This window comes from Pseudophryne corroboree, chromosome 12, assembly GCF_028390025.1.
Source record: "Pseudophryne corroboree isolate aPseCor3 chromosome 12, aPseCor3.hap2, whole genome shotgun sequence".
NCBI lineage: Eukaryota > Metazoa > Chordata > Amphibia > Anura > Myobatrachidae > Pseudophryne > Pseudophryne corroboree.
The window spans coordinates 105,354,554-105,377,425 of NC_086455.1; the positions used below are offsets into that span (position 1 = coordinate 105,354,554).

The 22,872-nt window shown below is 45.9% G+C and overlaps 1 protein-coding gene across 1 annotated transcript in view; it reads right to left on the reverse strand.

The window, feature by feature from the left end:
* TTC6 (tetratricopeptide repeat domain 6) overlaps positions 1 to 22,872 on the reverse strand; it is a 660,756-nt gene that overhangs the window by 248,449 nt on the left and 389,435 nt on the right. The window contains exons 15-16 of the mRNA XM_063947843.1: positions 9,494 to 9,630; positions 8,163 to 8,332 (exon numbers count right to left, since the gene is read on the reverse strand). Of these exons, the coding sequence (XP_063803913.1) occupies positions 8,163 to 8,332; positions 9,494 to 9,630 (307 nt within the window). The remainder of the gene's footprint in view (positions 1 to 8,162; positions 8,333 to 9,493; positions 9,631 to 22,872) is intronic.

A 22,872-nucleotide genomic window follows, 5' to 3' on the forward strand; every position in this document is an offset into this window, starting at 1 on the left:
TAGCGTTTGCATGGCTGCTAAAAACTGCTAACGAGTGAACAACTCGGAATGACCACCTTAGCCCCCTCAGGTTATAGAATATAGGGATAGCAATCTGAGTGAGATACACGAAATGGAGGTCACACAGCAGCTATATGCACACACACATAGTCACAAAAAACACAATGCAGAAATTATGACATGCAATAAAACTGCACTGGACTAGCAATACAAAGTAGTACTAAGTATAGCTATACACTCAATAGATATAACAATGCACAGTAAAGACTCGATGTATATCACAGGGTACTTGTACTATATAACCCTGACTAAATGCACTCCCTTAACTAACATTGTCAGCAGACATGTAGAATACTTAAGTGTCCTGTAAAATGCACAGCGCTGACATGAAGGCGGCTTTACAGAGGAGGATTTGCCCAAACAGTCCCAGGATCAGCTCAGCTTGTCCTAATGGCACCCAATCGCTGACAGGGAGTGAGGGAGAGAGAGAGATGCAGCTCCAGGGCGGGAACATTTACTGTAAATGGCGCCCTGGGGCTGGGGGAGGGGCTACAGGTCAAAGCTTTATCCCCTTGCTGGACTTCACCACCGGGTACAGTGGGCTTATAAAAACAATTTATGAGAGGAAACTGTCTTGGGCCCTTGCCCTGGTGGTCTAGTGGGGTCCCTGCCACAGTGTCCATGCCAGCACGCGGCCCACCTCCCACCGGCCGCGCTGGAACGCGATTTCCAGCGGGTCCCATCTGAGGGACCCACTTACCCCCTACCCTGAGTGCGGCCATGCGTTCCAGGAGATCAGCGGTAGTGTGTGTGTTTGACTAACTGGAAGAAACCTGAGCCTCCGCTGTAAGTACCCGGCAACCAGGGTGCGGGAGTATACAGCACCGCTGGGGGAGGTGATGGAGCTGCAGCAGGAGATGTCTGACTGCATCTAACACAGTCAGTGTCTCTGCTGCAGCCCTTGAAGTCATTTTTCATTAAAAGCTTCGTCTCAGGGCTGCTGGAGCAGCCCCCCTGTTGTATACCTGCTTACTGTATGGCACCAACTACAAAACTGAGTTCCTGTGCACGGAGGTGGGGTTATAGAGGAGGCGGCGCTAGGCATTCTGGGAAGAAGGTCAAAGCTTTGAGCTTGTTGGTGCCTCAGATCAAGATCCAACTCTACCCCCCAATGTAATTCCCTGTGGAGCCCAGTGTACCCCGCAGCAGAAAATATAATATCAGTGTTCTCCTGATAGGTTATTGTGATATGGATAAAGAATCACGCCTCATTAACCACTTAACTGATGATTTTTTATGTTTCTTATTGTATGCACTATATATAATTTTACCTTCCCTTGACATATAATAAATAATATTACACTGTGAGCATCTTCCCTTAAATATGTCTGCTGGGCTGGCTACAGAGAACAATGGGGGTCATTCCGAGTTGTTCGCTCGTTATTTTTTTGTCGCAACGGAGCGAATAGTCGCTAATGCGCATGCGCAATGTCCGCAGTGCGACTGCGCCAAGTAAATTTGCTATGCAGTTAGGAATTTTACTCACGGCATTACGAGGTTTTTTCTTCGTTCTGGTGATCGTAATGTGATTGACAGGAAGTGGGTGTTTCTGGACGGAAACAGGCCGTTTTATGGGTGTGTGCGAAAAAACGCTACCGTTTCTGGGAAAAACGCGGGAGTGGCTGGAGAAACGGAGGAGTGTCTGGGCGAACGCTGGGTGTGTTTGTGACGTCAAACCAGGAACGACAAGCACTGAACTGATCGCAGATGCCGAGTAAGTGTGGAGCTACTCAGAAACTGCTAAGAAGTGTCTATTCGCAATTCTGCTAATCTTTCGTTCGCAATTTTAATATGCTAAGATTCACTCCCAGTAGGCGGCGGCTTAGCGTGTGCAAAGCTGCTAAAAGCAGCTTGCGAGCGAACAACTCGGAATGACCCCCAATATTGGGTGGAAGAGAGCAATGCAGCAGCATTACTCACTGCAATTCTGTCATAATTGGTGATTATTATACAATGGCAGGGTGAGTGATGCTGCTACATTGCTCACTTGATGGGAGGAACTAGGGAGTGGCCATGTCACCTACGGGGGAAGGGGGTGGTGAGTTTCACTACCTCCCTTGTACCACTTTAAGCATTGACTTGTTGACATGTTCCATGTCGGCATAACATTACGATTGTCATATAATACCGAACCCGCTGTTCATTCACAGTTCCAAAACTGCTCTATGTTACAGTATTAGCAAGAAGTCTACAGATGCAGGGAGTGACCAGACACACTGATTAAAATGTGTGTGTAATATGATCATCCATATTTACTTTACATTTCACTTTCCTGCTGAGTAGCTACACAGACTTCCTTGTATATCTTACCTTATAGGTTATATTTACGTTAGAAAATATTATTTTTATTTACAGTGTACTGTAACTGTCCATTTTCTCTATATCCTAGGGTAGTAAAATAAGAATTTACTCACCGGTAATTCTATTTCTCGTAGTCCGTAGTGGATGCTGGGAACTCCGTAAGGACCATGGGGAATAGACGGGCTCCGCAGGAGACTGAGCACTCTTAAAAGAAAGATTAGGTACTATATCTGGTGTGCACTGGCTCCTCCCTCTATGCCCCTCCTCCAGACCTCAGTTAGGGAAACTGTGCCCGGAAGAGCTGACATTACCAGGAAAGGATTTGGAATCCAGGGTAAGACTCATACCAGCCACACCAATCACACCGTACAACTCGTGATAACCATACCCAGTTAACAGTATGAATAACAACTGAGCCTCAGTAACAGATGGCTCATAACAATAACCCTTTAGTTAAGCAATAACTATATACATGTATTGCAGAGAGTCCGCACTTGGGACGGGCGCCCAGCATCCACTACGGACTACGAGAAATAGAATTACCGGTGAGTAAATTCTTATTTTCTCTGACGTCCTAGTGGATGCTGGGAACTCCGTAAGGACCATGGGGATAATACCAAAGCTCCCAAACGGGCGGGAGAGTGCGGATGACTCTGCAGCACCGAATGAGCAAAGGCAAGGTCCTCCTCAGCCAGGGTATCAAACTTGTAAAACTTAGCAAATGTGTTTGAACCCGACCAAGTAGCAGCTCGGCAAAGCTGTAAAGCCGAGACCCCTCAGGCAGCCGCCCAAGAAGAGCCCACCTTCCTTGTGGAATGGGCTTTTACTGATTTAGGATGCGGCAATCCTGCCGCAGAATGAGCTTGCTGAATCGTGCTACAGATCCAGCGCGCAATAGTTTGCTTTGAAGCAGGAGCACCCAGCTTGTTGGGCGCATGCAGGATAAACAGCGAGTCAGCGTCATAGATTTTCAAAGCCCTGACTACATCTAGTAACTTGGAGTCCTCCAAGTCCCTAGTAGCCGCAGGCACCACAATAGGTTGGTTCAAATGAAACGCTGATACCACCTTAGGGAGAAATTGGGGACGAGTCCTCAGTTCTGCCCTGTCCATATGGAAGATCAGATAAGGGCTTTTACACGACAAAGCCGCCAATTCTGACACACGCCTAGCCGAAGCTAAGGCCAATAGCATGACCACTTTCCACGTGAGATATTTTAGCTCCACGGTCTTAAGTGGCTCGAACCAGTGGGATTTCAGGAAATCCAACACAACGTTAAGATCCCAAGGTGCCACTGGAGGCACAAAAGGGGGCTGAATATGCAGCACTCCCTTAACAAACGTCTGAACTTCAGGCAGTGAAGCCAGTTCTTTTTGAAAGAAAATAGATAGGGCCGAAATCTGGACCTTTATGGATCCTAATTTTAGGCCCATAGTCACTCCTGACTGTAGGAAGTGCAGGAATCGACCCAGCTGGAATTCCTCTGTAGGGGCCTTCCTGGCCTCACACCAAGCAACATATTTTCGCCATATACGGTGATAATGTTGTGCCATCACGTCTTTCCTAGCCTTTATCAGCGTAGGAATCACTTCATCTGGAATGCCCTTTTCCGTTAGGATCCGGCGTTCAACCGCCATGCCGTCAAACGCAGCCGCGGTAAGTCTTGGAACAGACAGGGCCCCTGCTGTAAAAGGTACTGTCGGAGAGGCAGAGGCCATGGGTCCTCTGAGATAATTTCTTGTAGTTCTGGGTACCAAGTCCTTCTTGGCCAATCCGGAACAATGAGTATAGTTCTTAATCCTCTCTTTCTTACAATCCTCAGTACCTTGGGTATGAGAGGAAGAGGAGGGAACACATAAACCGACTGGTACACCCACGGTGTCACTAGTGCGTCCACAGCTATAGCCTGAGGGTCTCTTGACCTGGAGCAATATTTTTTTAGCTTTTTGTTGAGACGGGACGCCATCATGTCTACCTGTGGCCGTTCCCAACGATTTACAATCAGCGTGAAGACTTCTGGATGAAGTCCCCACTCTCCCGGGTGGAGGTCGTGCCTGCTGAGGAAGTCTGCTTCCCAGTTGTCCACTCCCGGAATGAACACTGCTGACAGTGCTAGCACGTGATTCTCCGCCCATCGAAGAATCCTTGTGGCTTCTGCCATCGCCATCCTGCTTCTTGTGCCGCCCTGTCGGTTTACATGGGCGACCGCCGTGATGTTGTCTGACTGAATCAGCACCGGTTGGTTTTGAAGCAGGGGTTCCGCTTGACTCAGGGCGTTGTAAATGGCCCTTAGTTCCAGAATACTTATGTGAAGGGAAGTCTCCTGACTTGACCACTGTCCTTGGAAGTTCCTTCCCTGAGTGACTGCCCTCCAACCTCGGAGGCTTGCATCTGTGGTCACCAGGACCCAGTCCTGTATGCCGAATCTGCGGCCCTCGAGAAGATGAGCACTCTGTAGACACCACAGCAGAGACACCCTGGCCCTCGGGGACAGGGTGATCAGCCGATGAATCTGAAGATGCGATCCGGAACACTTGTCTAACAGATCCCACTGAAAGATCCTTGCATGGAACCTGCCGAAGGGAATTGCTTCGTAAGAAGCTACCATCTTTCCCAGGACTCGCGTGCAGTGATGCACCGACACCTGTTTTGGTTTCAGGAGGTCCCTGACCAGAGATGACAAGTCCTGGGCCTTCTCCACCGGGAGAAACACCTTCTTCTGTTCTGTGTCCAGAATCATGCCCAAGAACAGCAGACGCGTCGCAGGAATCAGCTGCGACTTTGGGATATTCAGAATCCAGCCGTGCTGTTGCAGCACTTCCAGAGAAAGTGCTACACTGACTAACAACTGCTCTCTGGACCTCACCTTTATAAGGAGATCGTCCAAGTACGGGATAATTATAACTCCCTTCTTCCGAAGGAGTATCATCATTTCGGCCATGACCTTGGTAAATACCCTCGGTGCCGTGGACAGACCAAACGGCAACGTCTGGAATTGGTAATGACAGTCCTGTACCACAAACCTGAGGTACTCCTGGTGAGGTGGGTAAATGGGGACATGCAGATAAGCGTCCTTGATGTCCAGCGACACCATAAAATCCCCCTCTTCCAGGCTTGCAATAACCGCCCTGAGCGATTCCATTTTGAACTTGAACTTCCTTACATAAGTGTTCAAGGATTTTAAATTTAGAATGGGTCTCACCGAACCGTCTGGTTTCGGTACCACAAACATTGTGGAATAGTAACCCCGTCCCTGTTGAAGGAGGGGAACCTTGATTATCACCTGCTGAAGGTACAGCTTGTGAATAGCCGCCAGCACTACCTCCCTTTCCCTGGGAGCCGCTGGCAAGGCTGATTTGAGGTAACGGCGAGGGGGAGTCGCCTCGAACTCCAGCATGTATCCATGAGATACCACTTGTAGAACCCAGAGATCCACCTGTGAGCGAACCCACTGGTCGCTGAAGTTCTGGAGACACGCCCCCACCGCACCTGGCTCCACCTGTGGAGCCCCAGCGTCATGCGGTGGACTTAGTGGAAGCAGGGGAGGATTTTTGTTCCTGGGAACTGGCTGTCTGGTGCAGCTTTTTTCCTCTACCCCTGCCTCTGGGCAGAAAGGATGCGCCTCTGACCCGCTTGCCTTTCTGAGGCCGAAAGGACTGTACTTGATAATACGGTGCTTTCTTAGGCTGTGAGGAAACCTGAGGTAAAAAGGTCGACTTCCCAGCTGTTGCTGTGGATACGAGGTCCGAGAGACCGTCCCCAAACAATTCCTCACCCTTATAAGGCAAAACCTCCATGTGCCTTTTAGAATCAGCATCACCTGTCCACTGCCGAGTCCATAATACTCTCCTGGCAGAAATGGACATTGCATTAATTCTAGATGCCAGCCTGCAAATGTCCCTCTGTGCATCCCTCATATACAAGACGACGTCCTTTATATGCTCTATGGTTAGCAAAATAGCATCCCTGTCGAGGGTATCAATGTTGTCTGACAGGGTATCAGACCATGCTGCTGCAGCACTACATATCCATGCTGAAGCAATCGCAGGTCTCAGTATAGTACCTGAGTGTGTATATACAGACTTCAGGATAGCCTCCTGCTTTCTATCTGCAGGCTCCTTTAGGGCTATATATAATCGTGTGAGCGCCTTGTCCACCCTAGGGGATGTCTCCCAGCGTAACCTATCCGTTGGCGGGAAAGGGTACGCCATCAGTAACCTCTTAGAAATCACTAGTTTCTTATCAGGGGAACACCACGCTTCTTCACACAATTCATTTAATTCATCAAATGGGGGAAAAGTCACTGGCTGCTTTTTCTCCCCAAACATAATACCCTTTTTAGTGGTAACCGGTTTAGTGTCAGAAATGTGCAACACATTTTTCATTGCCGTAATCATGCATCGGATGGCCCTTGTGGACTGTACATTTGTCTCATCCTCGTCTACACTGGAGTCAGACTCCGTGTCGACATCTGTGTCTGCCATCTAAGCTAGCGGGCGTTTTTGAGCCCCTGATGGCCTCTGAGACGCCTGGGCAGGCGCGGGCTGAGATGCCGGCTGTCCCAAGGCTGTTACGTCATCAAACCTTTTATGTAAAGAGTTGACACTGTCGGTTAATACCTTCCACATATCCATCCACTCCGGTGTCGGCCCCGTAGGGGGCGACATCACACTTATCGGCTCCTGCTCCGCCTCCACGTAGCCCTCCACATCAAACATGTCGACAAAGCCATACCGACACACCGCACACACACAGGGAATGCTCTGACTGAGGACAGGACCCCACAAAGTCCTTTGGGGAGACAGAGAGAGAGTATGCCAGCACACACCACAGCGCTATATAACACAGGGATTTTCACTATACTGAGTGATTTTTCCCAATAGCTGCTTATTAACACCAATTTGCGCCTAAATTTATGTGCCCCCCCCTCTCTTTTTTACCCTTGTTGTACTGGATACTGCAGGGGAGAGCCTGGGGAGCGTCCTTCCAGCGGAGCTGTGAAGAGAAAATGGCGCTGGCTGTGCTGAGGAAGATAGCCCCGCCCCCTCAGCGGCGGGCTTCTCCCGCTTTTTATAAAGTTAATGGCGGGGGGTTTTGCACATATACAGTGTTATACACTGTATTATGTGCTATTTGTGCCAAAAAGGTAAACTAATTGCTGCCCAGGGCGTCCCCCCCCCCAGCGCCCTGCACCCAACAGTGACCGGAGTGTGTGGTGTGCTACGGGAGCAATGGCACGCAGCTGCAGTGCTGTGCGCTACCTTAATGAAGACAGGAGTCTTCAGCCGCCGTTTTTCATCTTTATCTTCCGTCTTCTGGCTCTGCAAGGGGGACGGCGGCGCGGCTCCGGGAACGGACGATCGAGGTCGGGCCCTGTGTTCGATCCCTCTGGAGCTAATGGTGTCCAGTAGCCTTAGAAGCACAAGCTAGCTGCAAGCAGGTAGGTTTGCTTCTCTCCCCTCAGTCCCTCGTAACAGTGAGTCTGTTGCCAGCAGATCTCATTGAAAATAAAAAACCTAACAAATACTTTCTTTTCTAGTGAGCTCAGGAGAGCCCACTAGGTGCATCCAGCTCTGGCCGGGCACAGATTCTAACTGAGGTCTGGAGGAGGGGCATAGAGGGAGGAGCCAGTGCACACCAGATATAGTACCTAATCTTTCTTTTAAGAGTGCCCAGTCTCCTGCGGAGCCCGTCTATTCCCCATGGTCCTTACGGAGTTCCCAGCATCCACTAGGACATCAGAGAAAACAAAATGCTTTCATTTTTTTTTTTGTGGTATTAAACAGAGACAAATCCATTACCAGAGATGCTGTAGTCTTTTAGTGCCTGCTGTGGATGGCATCTACGCAGCAAGCCGCCACGGTAATAAAAAGCCATCCAGTGTTTGGGATCCAAATGAATGACAGATGAGAAATCTTCTGCTGCCTCAGTGTAGCGGGCTAGCTTCGTGTAGGCTCTTCCGCGGTAAATTCTGTTTTAGAATGAGAATATTAATTAAAACAAAACTTTACATTTTTTTAATTTGCTTGTGCTAAAGCAATGATGAAACCATAATCCATCAAGACTGCTGCTTCACATATCAAAGCTACTATCAAGAAGGCCTTATAGACTAAATGAGTAATTGCACCTCATGGAGAACGTACCTAGAACAACTGTTATCTCTATGGTAAATGAGTCTTTGACTGAAAGGCAGGATACACCAAGAGTAAAACTGGTTGGGCATGGTATGCCAGCTGCTGGGATCCCGGCGATCAGCCTCCAGGACACCGGGATCCCGACAGCAGAATGCCGGTGTGGGGGGAGCACAACAAAGCCCCTTGCGGGCTCGGTGGCACGCTGCGCTCGCCACAGGTTCTATTCCTACTCTATGGGTGTCGTGGACACCCATGAGTGGGAATAGACCCTGTGGGTCGGCACTCTGACTTGTGGCATTTTGAGCATTCGGGATTACAGTGTCGGCATGCTGACCGCTGGGATTCCGAGCGCTGGCATATGAACTACATCCCAATGAAAAATGCTGAGTAAAGAAAATATGTGTACCATAGAACAGGGTTGGCTTAGGAAAGGAGGGGACCCATGTGCAGTCTACATGCAGATCTGCCCTACTCCACCGCCTCACCGGTGCTCCCAGTTATTTTGCTACTGCACATGAGCAAATTTACTGGAAAATGGCAGTTGCATCTTTTCCCCAGTAATTTCTGCAGCACCAGACTACGGTGAGGTAAGTATAATGTATGGGAGCAGGGTGTGCAGTGTGGGGCCCCTGGACCCAAAGGACTATGTGCACCATACATCCATTATAGATGTGCCCATGTCGTAGAAATAAATTATCTCGGTAGTTACATTCACCATGCTGTGTGCCGAACCCTAACCTCCCCTTGCAGCCTAGCCCTAACCCTCCCAGTGACGCCTAACCATTGGCATCCTCAGAATGTTGACATTTTACATGACAACGTGGTTACTGCTGACCATGTGACAAGATACACCATGAAGGGACAATTTCATAGAAGCCTGCCTTATTCAATAATATTCTATGGTGGAACCAGTTTGCAAAGCACCTACGATAAGTATGAGCATCAGGTTAAATCAATGCCCTGATTTATAGCATCATAGTAAGACCAGAGGAACATACCTGGCCTCTACATTGCCAAATTCCTGCTTTATGACAGCAGTAAGATTCTGCACTGCTGCACTCCAATTGCTGTTCTCAAAATAGTATATGCTGTGCTTCATAAGGGCATCGGTGCGGCTGGGGTTGTAGTAATAGCACTGGGCAGAAGAAAACAAAACAATGGTTGCTTGCTATCCATAAAAAGAATTAAAATAAAACATCTTACAATTAGGCCTGTATATACTACATAAGCTAACCAGTAACACGGCTAGGGCAGCATTGTTCAGGGGGTATCATAGAAAATGTGGCATATTCATTTTACTATTAGTTTCTATTGACATGTTTTGAGGTGCTGTCAGGACCGACTGATTTTGTGAATCAGTTAACCTTGAAACAACCGAAGGTGTTGGTGCTGGAATATAGTGGAAACAGGGAGGACGAAGAATGTTCTGTTTCATATATTTATTAGAAAGCTACAATTCCAGTAAGGAGTTAAATGACAATCATTAGACACCATATATGAACTGACGTACTGCAATGAATGGCATAACGATAAGCAGGGTCTGTATTAAAGATGCATTGAAAAAATGTTCATATGAATACGATAAAAACGTGCCTGAAGATTGGTGAAGAATTGTTCAATATGAAGCAAAGATTTGTGCCAAACTGTAAAGAAGTGTTAACTGGATATTGTAGACAAAGATAAATAACTGTTAGGACTTGTTACTGAAGTTTAAAAGCTGCACTGGAGAACTGTGAAGAATTGTCTTTGAATGATGCAAAAACGTAGATACAATACTGAAAGAAGTACTTGCATGTTGTGAAGATTATACTTGAAACACTGTGAAGAGCTGCAGCAGAAGACAACGGTGAAGAATGGGTTAACTGAGAGATGAGTAAACGAGAGCCAGGATTAAGTAGAAACTTCCACAGGCTGTGTGATTATAGCAGGCAGTCACTGAACGAACAGGGTAACATCTCACGGGACTCCGGGAATCCACTTGTTGCCACTTGGAGAGCGATTGACTGACAGCACAGCAGGGAGCTGTTGGATCACTTGCGGTGAAGGCTGCAGGCAGAACTCTTTGAGCGGAGGCGCTATCAGGACCACTGGAATCACACAGAAATTCACAGGAAGCGCACAGAGCTAGGGTACAGAGTAGCTACAACAAAGCACTGGCCAAGAGTGAAATAATCCCAGACTACTTATAGGCAACACAAGCACGGGATTGGCTAACACTTACCCACAGGTGCTGCATTTGGTCTCCAACATGGCTACCTCCTATACTGCAGACACACAGAGGCGCCTTCGGCCATTAGGTCCCCGCACTCCCGACTCCCAGAACCTACATCACCTCTGCCACCGACCCCGCCATATCCCCACAGGGCCGCACATCACTGCGAGCAACCGCACTGGCAATGGACGGACCCCAGAACCCGCAGAGGTAAGTGTCCCCCCCCCCCTTTAAAGGTGGAATCCGGACACCTTTGAACTTTGTCAGGATTCTTGGAGTAGAATTTTTGAACCAGTCTTGGAGCATGAACATCTTCGGCAAAGACCCAGGACCGCTCCTCCGGACCATAACCTTTCCAATCAACAAGAAACTGAAGATGTCCATATCAACAACGTGAGTCTATGAGTCTACAATCTCCTTAACCTCAAATTCCTCATCTTGCAATGAGTGAATTTTAGGAGGTTTGGGCAGGGCAGCAAGAAACTTATGGAGGATCAAAGGTTTCAGCAGAGATGTATGAAAGGCGTTAGGAATTTTAAAAGAAGGTGGTAACTTGACTAGTGTCACGAACCGGTCTCTCACCTTTGCGGGTTCTGGGGTTCATCCGTTGCCAGTGCGGTTGCTCGCGGTGCTGTGCGCCCGTGTGGGGACACGGCGTGATCAATGGCACAGGTAATGCAGAGTCTGGGAACTGTGAGTGCGGGGACCAAATGGCCTAAGGCACTGCGGTGTGTCTGCTGTATAGGAGGTGGCCATGTTGGAGACCAAATAGCTAATACTGAGCACTTGTGAAAACACCTGTGGGCAGGTGTAAGCCAATCCCGTGCTTGTGCTGCCTTTAAGTAGGCTGGGATTATGTCACTCTGGGCCAGTGCTTTGTTGTATCAAAGCTGTGCTCTAGCTCTGAACTCTCTCCGTGCATTCCTGTGTGATTCCCGTGGTCCAGATATCGCCTCCGTTCCCAGAGGTCCGTTTTGCAGCCTTCACTGCCAAAGATCTACCGGCTCTCCATTGTGCTATCAGTCAATTGCACACCTATTGGAAATACTTGGATTCCCAGTGTCCTGCATGAGGTTACCTTGTCTGTCTGCCTATCATACAAAGTCTGGAGGATTCCAATTCTCTCAGCTGTTCGTTTGTTCAACTCTGCATTTAACCCATTCATCACCTCGCCATCTACTACAGTTTCACAGTGATCTCCGGAACCCGCAAGTAACCCAATTCAGTACTTTTTCTATGTTGTCATTACAAGGATAATTCTTCACAGTCTCTCAGTTAACTCTTAAAACTCCATTGCAAATTCTTACAGTTAATTCTCCATGTCTGCATTAACCAGTTAAACACAATCTGCAGTTCAGCATCAAAGCCTGTTTATATTTGGACAATTCAACATTTATTCTTCAGCTTGTTTTTGCATATGTTTCCATGAACATTTCTTTTATTTATTTCTGAGTTTTCTCTTGCATATTATTTCTGTCATTCCTGCAATACTTCAGTATAATGATGATTAACAACTAGTCATTTAACTCCTTACTGAATTGTTACTTTAATAAATATATGAAACGGAACTTCCTTCGTCCTCCCTGTTTTCTTCATACCCCAGCACCTACCCCTGTGGTTGGTTCCAGGTTAACGGATTCACAAAAACACCCGGACCTGACAGTAAGCACTGGCCACATGGATCCGTCAAGTGACCAATTCGCAGGAGGCGGTGCTACGTCAAATATCCTTTCCCGTCTGGAAAACCAGGAGTCTATACAGACACAAATAGTGCAGTTTATGCAAACTATGGCAGACCGTTTAGAGACTCTTCATACAGCAATTAAAACGTCTCAAGTCCAGATTCCAACTCCGGTTGTCCCAGTTACCACTACAGCTTCTCCTGTGATGCTGCCTACGTCCCGCTTGCAGTTACCCTCTCCGAGTAAGTTTGACGGAACTCCAAAACTTTGCAGGGGATTCCTGAATCAATGCGAGATCCAGTTCGAACTGATGTCCGCCAGTTTCCCATCAGCTCGTTCTAAGGTCGCATATATTATTGCCCTCCTCTCCGGTCAGGCTCTGGAGTGGGCATCACCATTATGGGAGAGAGGTGATCCTATCCTCTCTAATTACAAAGAGTTTGTATCTTCTTTCCGGAGAATCTTTGACGAACCCGGCAGGACCACCTCAGCATCTTTGGAGATTCTCCGTCTACGTCAAGGTTTACGTCCTGTCAATCAATATATTGTTCAGTTTCGCACGTTGTCTTCAGAGTTAAACTGGAATGAGGAGGCCCTGATCGCCGCGTTTTGGAATGGACTTTCTGAGAGAATCAAGGACGATTTAACTATCCGGGATGTGCCAACTAAACTGGATGAATTGATTTCTCTCTGTAACAAACTTGACCTACGCTACAGGGAGCGATGTTTAGAGAAATCCAGGGCAGAGCGATCCAGTCCACGTTATCATCCTAGGCCTCGACAAGATTCTTCATCACAGTCTCCGGTAACGACAGACGAACCTATGCAGATTGGGCGCTCTCGCCTCACAGAAGAGGAACGACTTCGTCGTCGACAGGGTAACCTCTGCATGTACTGTGGGTCCTCTGAACACTTAGTTAAATTCTGCAAACTCCGACCGGGAAACTCTCGCTCCTAGCTTATTCAAGAGAGGTTAAGCTAGGAGTTACTCTAGAATCACGTTCTGGGAAAGAGCCGACCTTGTCTATTCAATTAGAAGTGCCAAGTTCTACAGTGAAAGTTTCAGCTCTCCTAGATTCTGGGGCAGCCGAGAACTTCATCTCCTCAGCCTTTGTCATGCGGTCTAAAGTTCAAACCATGCCTCTGGAAGCAGCAGTTGCCGTTACAGCAGTGGATGGAAGTCGAATTCCAGATGGTATAATTACTCATCGAACCGTATGTCTCAAGATGAAAGTTGGTGTGCTCCATTCCGAATACCTCTCCTTCTACGTGATTCCCAAAGCCTCTCAAGATGTGATACTTGGTTTACCTTGGCTGCAGAAACATAACCCTCAACTTAATTGGCAAACCATGGAAGTCCTTTCATGGGGTAAATCTTGTACCAAGAACTGTTTAGCCTCAATTGTACCTCTCCGGTCAATCAGCCTTCCCGACCTACCTCCGGTGTATCAATCCTTTGCGGATGTTTTCAGTAAACAAGCAGCAGACTCTCTACCTCCTCATCGCGAATGGGACTGCCCAATTGTCCTGGTTCCGGGTAAAACACCTCCTAGGGGACGAATTTATCCGCTATCCATCCCAGAGACGCAAGCTATGTCTGATTATATACAAGAAAATCTAACCAAAGGATTTATCAGACCATCTTCTTCACCTGCAGGAGCCGGATTCTTTTTCGTTAAGAAGAAGGACGGTGGGTTACGACCATGCATAGATTACCGTGGACTCAATGAGATCACTGTGAAAAACAAGTATCCATTACCCTTAATTCCAGAATTATTTGACCGGGTAAAAGGAGCTACTGTGTTTACAAAACTGGATCTCCGAGGGGCCTACAATTTAATCCGCATCCGAGAAGGGGACGAGTGGAAGACTGCTTTTAATACCCGGGATGGGCATTACGAATACCTTGTAATGCCTTTCGGTCTTTGTAATGCACCTGCAGTTTTTCAAAGCTATGTGAATGAACTTTTTCGTGATCTTCTCTACAAGTGTCTAGTAGTGTACCTGGATGATATCCTAATATTCTCTAGGGATATAAAGTCTCACCGTCACCAAGTTAAAGAGGTACTGACACGTCTGAGGAAAAATCAACTTTATTGTAAGTTAGAGAAGTGCACTTTTGAAGTATCTTCCATACCGTTCCTTGGTTACATCATTTCTGGATCAGAGCTATGTATGGATCCCGGTAAGGTACAAGCTATCCGAGATTGGTCCACTCCTACAACTCTCAAGGGGATTCAGCGATTTCTCGGCTTTGCTAATTTCTATAGGAGATTCATTAAGAATTATTCTACGTTAGCTGCTCCCATCACAGCCCTAACTCGTAAGGGAGCAAATCCTACGAACTGGTCTTCAGAAGCAATCAAAGCCTTCTCTGATTTAAAGCAAGCCTTTGTGTCAGCCCCCATTCTTCGACAGCCTGATCTGAATCGTCCCTTTCTACTAGAGGTGGATGCATCTACAGAAGCAGTAGGAGCTGTGTTGTCACAAGTCTTTGAAGATAAAAAGGTCCATCCCTGCGGATATTTCTCCCGTAAGTTCCTCCCGGCAGAACGTAATTATGCAATCGGTGAGCAAGAGTTACTTGCCATCAAGTTGGCATTTGAGGAGTGGAGATACCTTCTAGAAGGAGCTCAACATCGCATTACAGTTTATACTGATCATAAGAATCTTCTGTATCTGCAGTCAGCTCAGTGTTTGAATCCACGACAAGCCCGATGGGCGCTTTTCTTCTCACGATTTGATTTCAAACTCACCTATCGTCCAGGGTCTCAGAACAAAAAGGCAGATGCCCTTTCCCGGTCCTTTGCTTCTTCTGAATTAAATGATGCTACCACGAATCAAGCCATTGTGAATCCTAGGTCCTTTTTAATGACTCGAACCTCTCCAGTTCCTCCGCCTGGCAAGACCTTTGTCGCCACAAGTCTTCGAAAACGGCTGCTTACCTGGGCTCACTCCTCTTCCTTCATGGGTCATCCTGGGGTTCTAAAGACTCTCAAGTTTATTCAACAGTCTTATTGGTGGCCACGTCTCAAAGCCGATGTCCAAGAGTTTATAGCAGCATGTCCTAAATGTGCCCAACATAAGAGTCCAAGAAGTTCTCCACCAGGTTTGTTACATCCACTATCCATACCCAAACAACCATGGACTCATATCTCAATGGATTTCGTGACCGATCTATCTCCATCAAAAGGGCGAAATACCATTTGGGTGATAGTGGATCGATTTTCGAAAATGGCACATTTCATTCCATTAACTGGGTTACCATCAGCCCCTTTACTAGCCAGATTGTTCATCTCTGAAATCTTCAAGTTGCATGGCCTTCCTCGAGAAATTGTTTCTGATCGGGGAACACAGTTTGTGGCCAAGTTTTGGAGGTCGCTTTGTTCATCTTTAAATGTCAAGTTGAACTTTTCTTCTGCATATCATCCTCAGACAGATGGACAAACTGAGAGAGTCAACCAAGACCTTGAAACATTTCTCCGGCTATATATATCGTCCTCACAGGATGACTGGGTTGACTACCTTCCATTGGCAGAATTTGCTCATAATAATCTCTTCCATTCATCTTCAGAATCTACGCCCTTTTATATTAACTTCGGCTTTCATCCTCGTGTGCCAGAGTTTCATCCATTGCCAGCCCTAGAGGTCCCAGCGGCAGATCAAGAGCTTCAACGTCTATCTAGCATCTGGAGTTGTGTACGTAAGTCCTTGGTCAAAACTTCCGCTCGTTATAAATCTTTTGCAGATAAAAAACGTAAAGCTGTACCGAATTACAAAGTGGGAGACCAAGTTTGGATTTCTACGCGCAATCTCAAGTTCAAAGTTCCTTCTAAGAAATTTGCTCCCAGGTTTATTGGTCCATTTCCCATTGTAAAGGTACTCAACCCTGTGTCATACAAAGTCAAGCTGCCACCGTCTTTGAGAATTCCTAACGCCTTTCATACATCTTTACTGAAGCCTTTGATTCTCAATAAGTTCCGTACTACCCAGTCCAAATCTCCTAAAGTTCACTCTTTGCAGAATGAGGAATTTGAAGTTAAAGAGATTGTGGACTCACGTTCCCGATATGGACGTTTACAGTTTCTGGTCGACTGGAAGGGTTACGGCCCGGAGGAGAGATCCTGGGTTTTCTCTGAAGATGTTCATGCTCCAAGACTGGTACAGAAATACTTCTTCAAAAATCCTGACAAGGTTCAAAGGTGTTCGGAGACCACCCGTAGAAGAGGGGGTACTGTCACGAACCGGTCTCTCACCTTTGCGGGTTCTGGGGTTCATCCGTTGCCAGTGCGGTTGCTCGCGGTGCTGTGCGCCCGTGTGGGGACACGGCGTGATCAATGGCACAGGTAATGCAGAGTCTGGGAACTGTGAGTGCGGGGACCAAATGGCCTAAGGCACTGCGGTGTGTCTGCTGTATAGGAGGTGGCCATGTTGGAGACCAAATAGCTAATACTGAGCACTTGTGAAAACACCTGTGGGCAGGTGTAAGCCAATCCCGTGCTTGTGCTGCCTTTAAGTAGGCTGGGATTATGTCACTCTGGGCCAGTGCTTTGTTGTATCAAAGCTGTGCTCTAGCTCTGAACTCTCTCCGTGCATTCCTGTGTGATTCCCGTGGTCCAGATATCGCCTCCGTTCCCAGAGGTCCGTTTTGCAGCCTTCACTGCCAAAGATCTACCGGCTCTCCATTGTGCTATCAGTCAATTGCACACCTATTGGAAATACTTGGATTCCCAGTGTCCTGCATGAGGTTACCTTGTCTGTCTGCCTATCATACAAAGTCTGGAGGATTCCAATTCTCTCAGCTGTTCGTTTGTTCAACTCTGCATTTAACCCATTCATCACCTCGCCATCTACTACAGTTTCACAGTGATCTCCGGAACCCGCAAGTAACCCAATTCAGTACTTTTTCTATGTTGTCATTACAAGGATAATTCTTCACAGTCTCTCAGTTAACTCTTAAAACTCCATTGCAAATTCTTACAGTTAATTCTCCATGTCTGCATTAACCAGTTAAACACAATCTGCAGTTCAGCATCAAAGCCTGTTTATATTTGGACAATTCAACATTTATTCTTCAGCTTGTTTTTGCATATGTTTCCATGAACATTTCTTTTATTTATTTCTGAGTTTTCTCTTGCATATTATTTCTGTCATTCCTGCAATACTTCAGTATAATGATGATTAACAACTAGTCATTTAACTCCTTACTGAATTGTTACTTTAATAAATATATGAAACGGAACTTCCTTCGTCCTCCCTGTTTTCTTCATACCCCAGCACCTACCCCTGTGGTTGGTTCCAGGTTAACGGATTCACAAAAACACCCGGACCTGACAACTAGTTTGTATGCTACAGGATTGAGTACCTTTTCTATGGGAAATGGGCCAAAAAGCCTGTTTATATTTGGACAATTCAACATTTATTCTTCAGCTTGTTTTTGCATATGTTTCCATGAACATTTCTTTTATTTATTTCTGAGTTTTCTCTTGCATATTATTTCTGTCATTCCTGCAATACTTCAGTATAATGATGATTAACAACTAGTCATTTAACTCCTTACTGAATTGTTACTTTAATAAATATATGAAACGGAACTTCCTTCGTCCTCCCTGTTTTCTTCATACCCCAGCACCTACCCCTGTGGTTGGTTCCAGGTTAACGGATTCACAAAAACACCCGGACCTGACAACTAGTTTGTATGCTACAGGATTGAGTACCTTTTCTATGGGAAATGGGCCAATAAACTTGGGAGCAAACTTCTTAGAAGGAACTTAAAACTTAAGATTGGAAGTAGAAATCCAAACTTGGTCTCCTACCTTGTAGGTAGGTACAGCCTTACGTTTTCTATCTGCGAAAGATTTATAACGAGCAGAAGATTTAATCAATGATTTGCGCACACAACTCCAGATTTTAGACAAACGTTGAAGCACTTGATCTGCCGCTGGGACCTCCTGAGCTGGCAAAGGATGGAACTCACACGGGATGATAACTAATGTTAGTGTAAAACGGTGTAGATTCTGAAGATGAATGAAAAAGATTATTATGAGCAAATTCTGCCAACGGAAGGTAGTCTATTCAATCATCCTGTGTGAAGATATGTATAACCAGAAAAAGGTTTCAAGATCTTTATTTACTCTTTCAGTTTGTCCATCTGTCTGGGGATGATATGTGGTAGAAAAATGAAACTTAATGTTTAATGAAGAACAAAGCGACCTCCAAAACTTGGCTACAAACTGTGTTCCACGATCAGAAACGATCTCTTGAGAAAGGCCATGCAATTTAAAGATCTCAGAAATTAATAATCTGGCTAGTGAAGGAGCTAATGGTAATCCTGTTAACGGAATAAAATGAGCCGTTTTTGTAAATCGATCCTATACCACCCAAATAGTATTCTGCCCTTTTGATAGAGGTAAGTCAGTTACGAAATCCATTGAAATATGAGTCCAAGGTCGTTTGGGTTTAGATAATGGTTGTAACAAACCTGAAGGAGGACCCTTTGGATTCTCATGTTGGGTGCATTTAGGGCATGCTGCTATAAACTCTTGGATGTCAGCTTTAAGACGTGGCCAACAGTAAGACTTGAATAAATTTAAGAGTCTTTTGGACCCCAGGATGATCCATGAAAGACGAAGAGTGAGCCCAAGTAAGCAGTCATTTATGAAGATTTGAGGCGATAAAGGTTCTGCCAGGAGGAGGGACTGGGACTGGAGAAGTTCGAGTCGCTGAAAAAGAGGTAGGACTTACAATGGCTTGACTCTTGACTCGTGGTAGCACTGTCTGACTCAGAGTAAATAAAGGACTGAGAAAGGGCATTCGCTTTTTTATTTTGAGACCCTGGATGATAGGTGAGCTTAGAAATAAATTGGGTGAAGAAAAGAGCCCATCGAGCTTGTCGTGGATTCAAACACTGAGCAGACTGCAGATAAAGAAGATTGTTATGATCAGTATATACTGTGATGAGATGTTGTGCTCCCTCTAGAAGGTATCTCCACTCCTCGAACGCTAATTTGATAGCAAGTAATTCCTGCTCCCCAACAGCATAATTACATTCTGCCAGTAGAAACTTACGGGAGAAATATCCGCATGGATGGACTTTTTTTATCTTCAAAGACTTGCGACAACACAGTTCCCACTGCTTCCGTAGTTGCATCTACCTCCACTAGAAAGGGACGATTCAAATCTAGCTGTTGAAGAATGGGAGCTGACACAAAAGCTTGCATCAAATCAGAGAAGGCTTTGGTTGCTTCAAACGACCAGTTTGTAGGATTTGCTCCTTTGCATGTCAGGGATGTGATGGGAGCGACCAATATAGAGTAATTTTTAATGAATTTCCTATAGAAATTAGCAAAGCCAAGGAATCTCTGGATCCCCTTGAGAGTCATAGGAGTGGACCAGTCTCGGATAGCTTGTACCTTAACAGGATCCATACGTAGCTCTGATCCGGAAATTATATAACCAAGGAACGGCATAGAAGATACTTCAAAAGTACACTTCTCCAACTTACAATACAGTTGATTTTTTTCTCAGATGGGTCAGTACCTCTTTAACTTGGAGACGGTGAGACCTCAGATCCTTGGAGAATATTAAGATATCATCCAAGTACACTACTAAACACTTGTAAAGAAGATCTTGAAAAAGTTTGTTTACATAGCTTTGGAAAACTGCAGGAGCATTACAAAGACCAAAAGGCATTACAAGGTATTTGTAATGTCCATCCCAGGTATTAAAGGCTGTCTTCATCCCCTGCATGGATATGAATTAAATTGTAAACTCCATGAAGATCTAATTTCGTAAAAACGGTAGCTCCTTTTACTCAGTCAAATAATTCTGGAATTAACGGCAGTGGGTACCTGTTCTTCACTGTGATCTCATTAAGCCCGCAATAATCTATGCAAGGTCACAAGCCTCCGTCTTTCTTCACCCTGCAGGTGAAGAAGATGGTCTAATAAACCCTTTTGATAAATTCTCTTGTATATAATCAGACATAGCTTGAGTCTCCGGAATGGACAGCGGATAAATTCGACCCCTAGGAGGTGTTTTGCCCAGCATCAAATAGATTGGGCAGTCCCATTCGCGATGAGGGGACAAGGAGTCAGCCACTTGTTTACTGAAGACATCCACAAAAGATTGACAGACTGAAGGTAACTTGGGAGGACTGACTGACCGGAGGGTTTTAACTGAATCACCCCACAAAAGAATTTCCATGGTTTGCCAGCTGAACTGTGGATTATGTTTCTGCAGCCAAGGTAATCCAAGTATCACATCATGAGAGGCTTTGGGGATCACGAGGAAGGAAATATATTCGGAATGGAGCACACCAACTTTCATCTTGAGACATACGGTTCGATGAGTAATTATGCCTTCTGGAATTCAACTTCCATCCACTGCTGTAATAGAAACTACTACTTCCAGGGGCACGGTTTGAACTTTAGATTGTATGATAAAGGCTGAAGTGATGAAGTTCTCAGCTGCACCAGAATCTAGGAGAGCTGAAATTTTAACTGTAGAACCCGGAAATTCCAAACAAATAGGCAAAGTTGGCTACTTCCCGAAATGTGATTCCAAGGTAACGCCTAGCTTAACCTCTCTTGAATAAGCTAGGAGCGACAATTTTCTGGCCGAAGTTTGCAGAACTTAGCGAAATGTTCAGAGGACCCGCAGTACATTCAGAGGTTACCCTGTCGATGACAAATTCGTTCCTCTTCCGTATGACGAGAGCGTCCGATCTGCATAGGCTCTTCTGTCATCACAGGAGACTGAGAAAAAGAAGGATCTTGAGGAGGTCTAGGTCGAGAAGGCGCGTTAAATCACTTAACCTTGGATTTCTCTAAGCAGTGCTCTCTGTAACGTAGATCAAGTTTATTGCAGATGGAAATTAACTCGTCCAGCTTAGTTGGCACATCACGAATGGTTAAATCATCCTTGATCCTATCTAAAAGTCCATTCCAAAAAGCTGCAACCAGGGCCTTTTCGTTATAGTTTAATTCTGTAGACAAGGTGCGAAATTTAATAATATATTGACTAATGGGGAATGAGCCTTGACGCAGACGGAGAATCTCCAAAGACACTGAGGTGGTTCTTCCTGGTTCATCGAAGATTTTCCAGAAGGAAGATACATATTCATTATAATTAAAAAGAATAGGGTCTCCCCTCTCCCACAGCGGCGACGCCCACTCAAAGGCCTGACTGGACAAGAGGGCAATGATATAGGCGATCTTAGAACGGGCTGATGGAAAACTAGCAGCCAACAGTTCGAACTGAATCTCACATTGATTCAGAAATCCTCTGCAAAGCTTTGGGGTACCGTCAAACTTGCTTGGTGAAGGCAACTGCAGACGAGACATAGGCACCGTCACCGGAGGAACTGCTGCGGAAGCAAAGACCACTGGAGCTAGAACTTGAAATTGTGGTGTCATTATAGCTGTATGAAGAGCATCCAAAAGATCCACCATAGTTTGCATGAACTGAACTATTTGTGTCTGTATGTACTCCAGATTATCCAGACGGGAAAGATTTTTTGTCGTAGCATTGCCTTCTGTGGTTTGGTCACCCAACGGATCCGTGAGACCAGTGCTACTGTCAGGACCAACTGATTTTGTGAATCCGTTAACCTTGGACCAGCCGAAGGTGTTGGTGCTGGAGTATGGTGGAAACAGGGAGGACAAAGAAAGTTCTGTTTCATATATTTATTAGAAAGCTACAATTCCAGTAAGGAGTTAAATGACAATCATTAGACACCATATATAAACTGACGCACTGCAATGAATGGCATAACGATAAGCATGATCTGTATTAAAGATGCACTGAAGAAATGTTCATATGAATACGATAAAAACGTGCCTGAAGATTGGTCAAGAATTGTCCAATATGAAGCAAAGATTGGTGCCAAACTAACTGGATATTGTAGACAAAGATAAATAACTGTAAAGTCTTGTTACTGACGCTTAAAGGCTTAACTGGAGAACTGTGAAGAATTGTCTCTGAATGATGCAAAAACGTGGTTACAATACTGAAAGAAGTTGTGAAGATTATACTTGAAACACTGTGAAGAGCTGCAGCAGAAGACAACGGTGAAGAATGGGTTAACTGAGAGATGAGTAAACGAGGGCCAGGATTAAGTAGAAACTTCCACAGGCTGTGTGATTATAGCAGGCAGTCACTGAATGAACAGGGTAACATCTCACGGGACTCCGGGAATCCACTTGTTGCCACTTGGAGAGCGATTGACTGACAGCACAGAAGGGAGCTGGTGGATCACTTGCGGTGAAGGCTACAGGCAGACCTCTTTGAACGGAGGCGATATCAGGACCACTGGAATCACACAGAAATTCACAGGGAGAGCACAGAGATAGGGTACAGAGTAGCTACAACAAAGCACTGGCCAAGAGTGAAATAAAGCCTACTTATAGGCAACACAAGCACGGGATTGGCTAACACCCACAGGTGATGCATTTGGTCTCCAACATGGCCACCTTCTATACTG